The following is a 12,112-nucleotide window of genomic DNA, read 5'->3' on the forward strand; positions in this document are numbered from 1 at the left end:
TCCCTCCTTGCATCCCCGACCTTTCGGCTTGTACTTTTGACTTACGGTTTTTGGATTCACCTGTTAACGACATTTGGTCCTCGCTGACTCACGCCTGTAAGCCTGTATTCCTGACCACGGCTTTTGGATTATCCCCGATCTAGGACGCCTCGGCTCTGCGCTTGGGTCTGGCGACTTGCTTCCCGGTAAGAACCATGACAGTCGCTTGTATTTTTTTTATTGCCATGCATAGTTAAACTAATTCACTCACACACACACACACACACACACACACACACACACACATATATATATATGCCTCACAATGAGACAGTGAACCTTTTGCAGACACTGAGCAATCCATCCATCCATCCATCCAGCAATTATCAATAATGGTTTTTCCCAATTATCGTGGTCCAAAGCCTGTCCTACAAGCATAAAGCATGGGCAGAGTACACCTTTGTTGGGAGTCCAGTCCACCTCAGAGACATTTTACAATATACTGAAAAAACATGCATGCATGCTATACATTATGAATTTACAAAAAAACACACATGCACTTACCGGAGGAAGATTTTCATAAGTGATGCCTGGATTTAAGTCTTCATGCCCTGAAGCCAGCAACAAAGACACATAGGCCTGAGCTAAGCTGATCGTGGTGGTCATAGGTGTGACTCCCTGCTAAACATTCACAGTTTAAATGCTAGCACACATGTAACTCAGCTGATGATGGTAAAATATTCTTTCACTTCTTTCCTTCCTTCATTCAAGATTGATAACCAGAAACCAATAAGGAAGTTAACAAAAGTCTGTCATGACAGTTCATTTGATATCAGCACATTTCTGCCATGACCCTTCTGGAGTCACAATTGCTCCCAAATTCCACAGCACCACTGTGTAAGTATACCATCTCCCCAACACTGATATACCATGACGATCACAGTTATCTGTTGTTGTGCACACCACTTCAGGTATTAACTGATATGTAATGTAAAAACAAAAAAAAGAGAGCTAAGAAGGTGATCAGGAGTCGTCGATATTCTGATAAAATTTCATGCAGGTACTCGCGTGATGAACACTGGTGCATATGGTGGAAAGAAACAAACTACTTAAGAATCACGTGTCTGCAAGTATGTGTCTCTTTCTCCTAATGTAATGCACAAACTGTATTTTGTAAAATTTACGTCGCTTTGGAGAAAAGTGTCTGCTAAATAAATAAATGTAACTGTAACTTTCAACATCATTCTTTCCCAAATGTAGTAATTCATGATTAATTTAATTATTTTTTATTAGTTTGCACCACAAAATACTGTTCATAAAACTCATCCACAAATGCACTGGCAAAGCTTGTATTTAATTTGTCAAGGCCAATAAAGCACACGATACAGAAATTTAAAGAGAGAGAGAGAGAGAGAGAGAGAGAGAGAGAGAGAGAGAGAGAGAGAGAGAGAGAGAGAGAGAGAAAACCCCCGCTTTGCCCTGTATGAAAAACAATGCTATTACCTCCCACCCCAGATTCTTGACATTTTAATTACATTTATTCACTTAGCAGATTGTATTCTCCAAAGCAACTTATTGATCAGAATAAACATGCATTTCCGCAGTGGGCAAAAGTAAAAGATACAGATACGTGATTCTTGAAGCAGGGGTTTGTTCTTTCAATACCACCATTTTTATAGGCAAATGTTTCATAGCAGCTACATACAGAATTGTTTAGGAGCCTCTGCTCCACTTCATGTCACATTTGACCAACTTTTCTAGTAATGATGCAACTATCGGTCACAGTTTTGTGTGTAAGTAGAGGACCCACAGTCCCACTCACCTTGACCGGAGGGGCTGCCTGTCATCTCCGTCCTGCAGAAGCACAGATCCCACATGTTACACCTTGTCTAGTGTAATAGTTGGTAAAGTTATTGAAATACACACTTTTCTCAATGAAGCGGTACCAAATATCTAATATTTGTAAATTAATCAAAATTATGAAGCTACATTTGTTAAACTAGCTTTAAATAGCTTGCCAAAAAAGCAGAAATGCACATATGTATATAAAAATATTATATATATATTATTATTGCTTACAAATATGTGTATAGACATATATACATACATACATTTATAACTAATAATAATAAACAGATATACAGCTGTATCGTATAGATGGTTATATATTATTCAACACAACTGAGCCATGTTGTGGAAGAACAGATTTCCTGGACCTGTGCACTGTGGAATTATGACGTGCATATACAATTATAATGTGAACGCGTACACAGTTGTGTCAAATTGATATCAATAATTATTGTAAACATCCAAAATTACAGGTAATTTATTTAAACCCATGTTGTGTCTTCAGAGGGGCCGTGGTAGCGCAGCGGGCTTGGCCGGGTCCTGCTCTCTGGTGAGTCTGGGGTTCGAGTCCTGCTTAGGGTGCCTTGCAATGGACTGGTGTCCCATCCTGGGTGTCTTCTCTAGCCTTTCACCCTGTGTTGCTGGGTTAGGCCGCGGTTCGTCACAACCCCCGCTTGGGACAAGCAGTTTCAGTCTCTCTGTGTGTGTGTGTGTGTGTGTGTCTTCAGAACAAGCTACGAGTACATATAAAGTGCAAACTGGTAAGGAATTTATAAAATTCCTTATGTGCACCTTTTTTGTAAGACCTGTACTGGCAAAATGACAGATCAGTGTGAAGTGACAAAAGGTGAGACCCTGGAATGGGTTGGAATCGTATTTAACAGACATCTCCGCAATACCTGCCCCATGGCAACGTGGGGGTAATAACTGCTACATCCCCTTGAAACAATTAGCAACAACGATGGCTGTTAAAGGTAAAAATGACTGTACTTGGACCTATATGATATTTATTGGCCTACAGGTCTGGAAAAGGAAGAAGAACAGAAAGTCCACTCACTTCTTTTTCTTCATTGTAAAGATTCCAGCTCCAACTGCAGCAAATACCAACAGGAGTACAATAACAATGGCTGCGATGGCTCCTCCGGAGAGACCACCGTTACTCTGGTTAATATCACCTGTAAGTACAAAATGTTGTTACCTGCAGTGCAACAGCATTTTTTCCTGTTTCTTCATGAAAAGGGAACATGTTATAACAGGTTTTTCGGCAGTAAACAATAATGTGCTATAAACTACTTTGGAACTTATTTAGATTTTTGATCAGCTGTGACAGAAACATGAAAAATGGAGATGCTCTGTAAGTATTTTTGCACAAAGGAAAGATTATCACAAAATAACGCAAAAAAGCACAATGTGATATAAAACTGACTTTTCATAGTTTTTTTCAAAATTTTGCCTGTTTTTTTTTTCAAGCATTACTGTTGTCGTACTGTCTTGATTTAGAAAACATTATTCCCTGTATAATTGTTCAGCACACTGTGACACTGCTGAGAATGCTGTAAAAAATAGAATGAATTGAACTGAACACAGTAAAAGCACTGAAAGATTTCTAAAGTATAGACAGCTTTTTAGTGTCAACTGCACTGCTCAGCATTGGTAACTGATTTACCATTTATCATATACTATACAGGTGTAAACTGCAAATTAATTTTGATTTCCTTTACCTTTGACCACCAATGTATGGAGAGATGTGGATTTCAGTCCAGTAACCGCATTGCTGGCCACACAGGTGTAATTCCCACTATCATTATAATTAGCCTTCTCTATAATGAATGTATCCGTCTTCACATTTGTTAATGTCTCATTGAAAGTCCACATGAAACCTGCAGGAGGTACTGATGAAGCAGAGCACTGTAACACCACCTTGGTGTTGATCTTTACAGTCTTTTCTCCCTGGACTGTCACGCTCTCTGGACCATCTGTAAGTTAATTAACCAGATGTTAGACGGGTTCATGGATGAATATTGGCAATTACAATATGAAGAGCCAACAAGATACTTTACAACAACTTTCAAAACAACCTTGTACAAGCTGCAGTTCTATTGAATAAAAATACAACGTCTGTAACTCACAACGGACCAAACCGTCTCATACTTACAGTTTACAACCACATTGCGCTCTGCAGTAGCAGTGCTGATCGGGTTGCTTAGGCTGCACTTGTACTGTCCTGCATCGTCCTTTTCCACTTTGTTAATGTTCATAGAGCTGTTGTCTGCAGTGAACGTGACTCTGTTGCTAGGAGACAGCGACTGACCATCCTTCAGCCACAGCCTGTTACTGATGGAACCAGCAGATGCCTGACAGCTCAGATTTAAGGAGCTGTTACCTGCTATCAGTTCATCTGTAAGACCAGAGATGGAGGCACCAGATATTTTCTCTGCACGCAGAAGAGAGAAGGACAAGGATAATTTATGAGACAGAGCAAAAACATGTCTTCAGTACAGTTTCTACTTATTAAAATTGTTAATTCTTAACTAAATAAATAACACAAATGTACAATAAGTCCACATTTGATAACATGAGAAGTGTTTATAACATGGATTGATGTCTCAAGACAGAAGACCTTCACTGCTTTGTCAGACTTCTTTATGACAGATATGATCTCCTGAATCATCCCATTGTGGTCATTTCTTTTTGAACTTCAGCTCTTCACAGCACCAGACAGGAATCTCACAGGGGTTTTTCAAACTCCCATCCTTGTATCTGAAGTCTTACATTTTTTTCCATGACAGAGCATCTCACAATCACAAAATAACATGTATCACATTCCTCTAGAGAGACAATAAGGTTATTGCTGTAAGGTACCTGTGGACTCTCTTGTTCACGCACAAGAAAATTATCTAAATTAATATTAAAACAACTGAGCTTTGTGAGTGTCTTTTTGTCTGTGATTACATTCTTTTTCTTTCCAAATTGTTGTTGTTGTTAGATTCTAATAACTCATTCCTATTCTAGCATTAATATTAGGGGTTTTGTATCAGTGTGCTGGGGGGCGCGAGGGAGCGGTGGGTTGGATCGGGTCCTGCTCTCTGGTGGGTCTGGGGCTCGAGTCCCGCTTGGGGTACCCTGCAAAGGACTGGCGTCCCGCCCTGGGTGTGTCCCCCCCATCCAGCCTTAGGCCCTGTTGTGCTGGTTTAGGCTCTGGCTCCCCGCGACCCCATATTGGACAAGCGGTTCAGACAGTGTGCGTGTGTGTGTTTTAGTGTGAAATAATGTTCCGCGGAGTGAGCCGGTAGGTTGTACTGCCTGAGGACAGGAGGCGGGATTTGTTGGATGGACAGCTCAGAGGAACCTCCTACTGACATAAGAGAATAATGAAAGCCAGCTGCTGCCAATTGGAAAAATCATGGAGGACTTTAAAGCAGCTGGCCTGAACACTGCAGGGAGTGATCTGCATGGGAGTGTGTCTGGTCTCCCTGAAAGGGGCCATGTGTCTCTTGCGGATTCTGTTTGGTTGAAAACCTGATATCTTGCCTCCACCACACAAGGAGCACCTTTATCGCTTCGATATAAGTATGTTTGCTGGCTGAAATGCCACACTGGTCTGTTCATACTTTAAATGCCATTTCTTCTGGTGGCTTAAATGAGGATTTATCATTAACCTGCATTTTTCAACATTTCACATTTCTATCATTATAACTACGCTTCCTTGTGAAAAATCATTTCAAATGTAAATGGCAGAATAGGGCCACTGTTTAATATCAAATGTTAGTAATTAAAAATGAATTGTTTTCTTTTTCCTTAAAACGTTTGCTGACACCTCTCTCGCTTACCGATGACATTGATCAGTGAAGGTTCAGATGACTGATACCGCAGAGTTACAGTGTTATGGGCCCAACAGCTGTAATTACCACTCTGATTCTGCTGTATATTCTCCAGTTTGAGTTCCTTGCCCACTTTGTCCAGTTTTGCCCCATTAAAATGCCACTGAAACTGTGCATCAGGGCTGGACTGAGCTGAGCAGAACAGGAAGATATTGGATCCTGAGCTGTAGAACTGGTCTTTAGGTGTCACTATCACTGAAGTGTTGTCTGGTCCAACTAAAATATATCAACCAGGTTACATCTGTCAGTGTTATTTAGCAGCACAATTAATGATGATAGCGTTAACTTACTTTCTGCTTGGCATAAGCAAAATTAATATTTCCCAACTTGTTTCATCATCACAAAAGTTCAAGCAAGCAAATGAGTGTTAGCATAGCAAAATTAAATACATTGATTGCCAATTACATAAAGCTGTCCAAAGCATACATAACACAACACAAAGCAAAAGATTTTGTTCTGAAGGTTGGTGGTGGATAGCTCTTATACTGCACATAAAATCTATGATATGGTGGCTACAGGTATAATTAATACTTAGTAATTAAATGGAAAAATTAAATATCTAGGAAACTAGTAACTTGCAGGGGGGTGCGGTAGCGCAGTGGGTTGGACCACAGTCCTGCTGTCCGGTGGGTCTGGGGTTCGAGTCCTGCTTGGGGTGCCTTGCGACGGACTGGCGTCCCGTCCTGGGCGTGTCCCCTCCCCCTCCAGCCTTACGCCCTGTGTTGCCGGGTAGGCTCCGGTTCCCCATGACCCCATATGGGACAAGCGGCTCTGAAGATGTGTGTGTGTGTGTGTAGTAACTTGCATAATTAGTAGGTGTGTGTGTGTGTGCGTGCGGGCGCACAGCAGGAAGGGGGCATGGTGGCACAGTGGGCTTGGCCTGTGTTTGCTCTCTGGTGGGTCTGGGGTTCACTGCGACGGGCTGGCATCCCGTCCTAGGTGTGTTGCCAGGTTAGGCTCCAGCTAAATGTGACCCTGCTCAGGATAAGTGGTTTTAGAGTGTGAGTATAGCAGGAACTGTTTTGTATAAAACCATACTGAGTTCCTGCTTATTTACCTGGCAGTGTCTTACTCAAGTGCTTAAATTGCAAGACAGAGCCCCATCTGAGCTGTTTTTGTTCACATCCAGGTCCAAGTCATATACAAACCAGTCAGAGTCAAATTAATTGAATTTAAGACAGAATGCAAGATGTTCAAGGGTGGCACAGTGGCACAGTGGGTAGCTCTGCTGAGTCACAGTGTATCAACTGTTCAGGTGTAGGTTCAGATCCCACTCAGTCTGTGAGGCGTTTGCATGTTCTCCCTTGTTTATGTGGGTTTGCTCCAGATCCCATGCTTTCCTCACACAGTCCAAAGTCACGTGTTTCAGATGGACTGGCGACTCTAAATTACCCAGAGTGCAGCAGACTTTGTTTAGCTGCCCTGTGGTGGACTGGCATCCTGCCCATTGTGTACCTTGACTTGCCTTGTGCCCTGCACTTCCAGGATAGGCTCCAGACCACCACACCAGTGACTTGTGAAAGTGGGTAACAATAGTGTGCGAGGATAAAAAGTTTACTGAGATACAGTGTAAAAAGTCCAAAGAACAGGACAGCTGTGTGTGTGACAGTCTTATCTGTCAATGTATCAGTGTGTGCAGCACAGTGAGTTACAAACCTGTGTTATTCGGCTTGAGGTATTTTTGTAACATGAACACGTGAGGCTGAGACTCTCACTGAACTCCACTGGGTCAGTGTCACTGTCCCTTAATGCCTCATCAGAGATTTTCATAGAGCTTCCAGAACAGAAAACAGGTGTGTGTGCTGAGCACTGCGTTATGGCCCTTAGTCTCAAGAGGTGGTCAGTAATGGACAATTTTGGAGGCGAGTAGAGTGTTTCTGTTATCGACTCATTTCTTTCCTATATGTGTCTTATACAATGTTTTGTTCAATTTCTCAAATAACGAAGGTTAAGCACTTATTAGTATTTATTAAATGTCAGAGATTAATACTATAATATACTGCAATAAAATATATATAATATTCAATATACTACTGCACTATTATTCTTAAATAAAATCAGTTAATTCTGTCACTTTATTAAGAGCAAATCACACTGAGTCAAATTACTAAATTATTCAAAACAAAGTCTTTTAATGTTTGAATCTGAGTCTGTGAAACAACTACTTAGGTGTGAGTTGTAAACATGAGCCCTACAACTCAAAACTGGGGTCACACTTATCCACCACTAACCTTAAACAGAAAACAGGACACACCCTGAATGACACACCAGCCCTTAGCAGAGCCCCTATACATGCGCCAATCAATAAATCAACAAATCCATTGATCAATGAAGGCAATAAGGAGTCACTAGTTTCATATGAACAGTGTGGCTTTGGAAGGGAAGAGGAAACAGACACACAGAGACACAACTGGAGTGAGATTCAATCTCATAACCCTGGAGCTGTGAGCTCATGGCACCACCCACTGAAGCAATATGCCACCTTTCCTAAAAACATATTTTGCAAAGTACAATTTCTACCTTATTCAAGCATGATTAATCAAAGCCGTTTCAAACATTTTGTTCACTTATATATTTCCATGCAAGAATCAAACTTACAGCTGATATTGAGGATGAGCGGTGTGCTCATATTACTGCTGATGATGTTGGACACATTACAAGAAATTGAACGCCCATCTGATCTCAATATGTTGGAAATGGTCAGAGTTTGATTGTTATCACTGAGCTGAACTCGTTCACTGACTGTGATGTGAGAGGAGCCATTGAGCCACTGGAAAGTGAGAGAGGAGCCATTGGCAAAGCATTTTACACTGACTGTATCATTGAACTCCACCAGGTCAGTGGCATTGGCTCTCACTGCCACATTAGAGACTGGTTCTGTAGGTTAAAACACAGAGACATAAGTGCGTGAGCTGAGTACTGCACTGTCAGCCCTTGGCGGAAGGGTTTTCTCAACGACCGTTAGTAATGGAAAGATTTCATAAAGGAATAAACTAGTAACACATGGAATCCTTCTCAGGAATTCTTTACTTCTGACACACTTCTAAATATTTCAATTTAAATGATTTTCCTTCCTCAAGGTCAAACCAACAGCACTGTCTGGTGAGAATAAAAATGTTTCTTCCGGCCTGGATTATTACATTTCCCAAATGTCATCTGTACCTCCACTGACTTTGCCTTAACAATCAATCAATCTCACACACACTCACACACAGACACACACTTTCCGAACCGCTCGTCCTATACGGGGTCGCGGGGAACCGGAGCCTAACCCGGTAACACAGGGCGTAAGGCCGGAGGGGGAGGGGACACACCCAGGACGGGACGCCAGTCCATCGCAAGGCACCCCAAGCGGGACTCGAACCCCAGACCCACCGGAGAGCATGACCCGGTCCAACCCACTGCACCACTGCACCCCCCTTAACAATCAATCAGTTTCTGCAAATTCATATTGAACACTGCATCTTGAGGGATTAAAATTACTCACATACTATTCAGATGCCTTACAGTCTATTTTTGAGTGTTTTAGTAAAGAAATTCACCATATGTACCATGCTCAAAATAACTGCACCAACAGCAGTGAGTGCAGCTTCAGCTGGAAACTTTGTGATTTGAAATCCAAGAACGAAACTTCTTTGTTTTCTGCATCCAACCCTTTTTGATTACAGCACATATGTTGCAGTAAACAGTCATGTGCAATGTATACAGTATATATTATGGTAAAAGCAGAGCTACAGTTTAAACTCAGTCATGGAAGTATATTGTCAATGACTAGAACTACAATTTATGTAGTCAGAAGACCAGCGGTTAATCATGTATATTTTCCATAATGTTTAGTAGAAATTTCTCTTTTCAATAACTGCAGACGAGCTGTTTAATCAATTAAACTGTTCTAAGCCGTATAGCGGTAGGGTAGTGATACCTTTCCCATTGTCCTTTGCCAGATAGTGCATTTGCTCTTTTAATTTTGTTTAATAATAGTCTAGTGTTGTGTGTTGGTGTCTTTCGTATTAGTGGCTAGGGTAGCCTTTTGAGTGTGTGTAAACTTTCCCTGCATTTCCTGACATCCCTGGGTTATCTGACGTGGAGTGGAGATGAAGGATTTGAACGTGTGCTGAGCTTTGCAGCAGTTGTCTATTATACAGAAAACTTGAAGATAAATTTGACTTGTCCATTGCCACAATAATTTGTGGTCAGTTTTATTTCTACTTTACATAATTCCAGTCCTTATAGAAATGTGACTTTCACTGGCTGAAAAACAACATTTAAAAGTTCAATATTCTGTGTTTAGAGGGTTTTAGTAGACATTTCAAAAAATATGAAAAGTGTTTTGATTAAGAGGGGGTGCGGTGGCGCAGTGGGTTGGACCGCAGTCCTGCTCTCCGGTGGGTCTGGGGTTCGAGTCCCGCTTGGGGTGCCTTGCGACGGACTGGCGTCCCGTCCTGGGTGTGTCCCCTCCCCCTCCGGCCTTACGCCCTGTGTTGCCGGGTAGGCTCCGGTTTCCCGTGACCCCGTGAGGGACAAGCGGTTCTGAAAATGTGTGTGTGTGTGTTTTTATTAATGTTTATTTTACAAATATTTAACAAATGCAATTTTTCCCCTTAAAAACACAGACTGGATACAAAAGTGTTCTGACTCTGTATCATATAAATACTGCTGTTTTAGACCTTTAGTTTACAGCAGCACTGTGATATTTCTGGGACTGTACATAAATTTATTACACTAGAGTAAAGTGTCCACGTACACTGTAAAACATTAAGCAGTTACAATGTAGTTACGTACATTTAATATACACCAGTTAGCTTGTTCAGTACTCACCGTACACTGTGAGGTCTACAGATTTTTGTGGTTGATCTAATGTTCCTGTTAGCTGTATACTGACTGTATACTTCCCAGTATCTTTCACAGTGAGATTCTTCAGCTCCAGGGATCCAGTTGAAGGGTTAAAGACAATTCTTCCAGTATATGTGGGGTTGGTTGTATTAATACCGCTAAGATAGAGAACTATATTGGTGCCACCGAAATTCCAGGATACAAACTGGAGACTCCCAGGTGGTGGGTTTATGGACACTGCAAACAGCACTGAACCCCCCACTGTCCCTGCAGGGGGTCTCACATCCACAGTCACATCAAACCCACTGCAGGCTGCAGAAGTAAGAAAAAAAAGACACAGGACAGGTCAGGTAAAAGCACTGTAAGTTCCTCAGCTCAACACGAAAAACGTGCATTTCACTACATTTTGCATATTGTAATTACCAACGAGAGATTCCGTAGTAAATCATAACCGGCTGTATAAAAAAAGCACTTATAGTTTTTAACTTTACAAAAAAAGAAAGAGCAAAAAAAAAAAAAAAAAACGGTGACCAATCAATCACCCAACAACTACCCGTTTCAGTTTCATTACGTTTTAGCACAACAAGCAAACCACTCGCGCAATTGCTCGGATACGGAACATAAACTCTTGTTATATTAATGTCAGTTGTAGGTACATATAAATTTAATTAAATTTATGTATATCACATTGTAATCGTAATGGTCCTGAATTAACACAGAACCGCACTATGGGATGATTCCCAAGGCTCTGGGGTTTATTGGTCCTAATCAATAAAACTAGTAGCTCCCTCGTCCAGAACCAGTGACGTGAACACTTTTAAGAATCGATCCGACCCACCACGCGCATATATTCAATTCAACCCACACAACTCCTCTCTGTCCGTCCCTCCACTCGCCCCCACACATGCGCACTCGTCACATGCGTCAAGCGCACACTAAAATAAGGAACAGAATAAAACGGAACCGTAACAACTTATTTACAATTAAATAAATAAAACTCCAAGGTATCACTGTATAATATAACCAGGCATATATTTTCTAATTTTAAGAAATTACCGTTCGAAAGAAAAACGCACACTTACCAGTTGGTGCGACTAAGATCAGAAGAATTACTCTGATTCCTGCAGTATCCATATTCCAGATTCTCTGCGGCGAGGACAGATGTATCCCCGGCCACCGTATGCTGCTGTCGTGCGGCAGGTGGTCACGATAAATCAACAGCAGTCCGTACTGCGCGTCTCACCTCCCTTCGCTTCGCGCTACACTATTTGCTCCGTCCAGGTGAGACGGGGCTGCACACCGAACACGCCCCGTACGACGCCGACATTTCTGTTCTGTGGTGTGGTCTCCGACGAACAAGTCTTCACACACTTTTTTGTTATGTTTTCCCCATTTCTTTACTATTCTCAACACCTCATCAAAGTATTTTTAGTGATTGCTTTATAGCTCATCAATATTATTATATCATTAGGTCGAACCAAAGCTTATTTGCGCGCTTAACTGTTTACTCTTAAGCCTTAAGGTATATTGCTGAACGTTGGAATAGAGAAAATTTAAACAATTGATTTAAT

The 12,112-nt window shown here is 41.5% G+C and overlaps 1 protein-coding gene across 1 annotated transcript; it reads right to left on the bottom strand.

The window, feature by feature from the left end:
• Positions 1-508: 508 nt before the first annotated feature.
• Positions 509-11,748, bottom strand: LOC108922101 (carcinoembryonic antigen-related cell adhesion molecule 1-like). The gene is made up of 7 exons (XM_029260198.1): positions 11,624-11,748; positions 10,527-10,853; positions 3,983-4,261; positions 3,748-3,803; positions 2,885-3,002; positions 1,802-1,833; positions 509-590 (listed from the first exon to the last, which is right to left on the bottom strand). The coding sequence occupies exons 1-5, from the start codon at positions 11,673-11,675 to the stop codon at positions 2,895-2,897; spliced, it is 822 nt and encodes a 273-aa protein (XP_029116031.1). The 5' UTR covers positions 11,676-11,748; the 3' UTR covers positions 509-590; positions 1,802-1,833; positions 2,885-2,894.
• Positions 11,749-12,112: the final 364 nt, after the last annotated feature.

The sequence above is a fragment of the Scleropages formosus genome, chromosome 18 (genome assembly GCF_900964775.1).
Source record: "Scleropages formosus chromosome 18, fSclFor1.1, whole genome shotgun sequence".
In the NCBI taxonomy this organism is placed as follows: Eukaryota; Metazoa; Chordata; class Actinopteri; order Osteoglossiformes; family Osteoglossidae; genus Scleropages; species Scleropages formosus.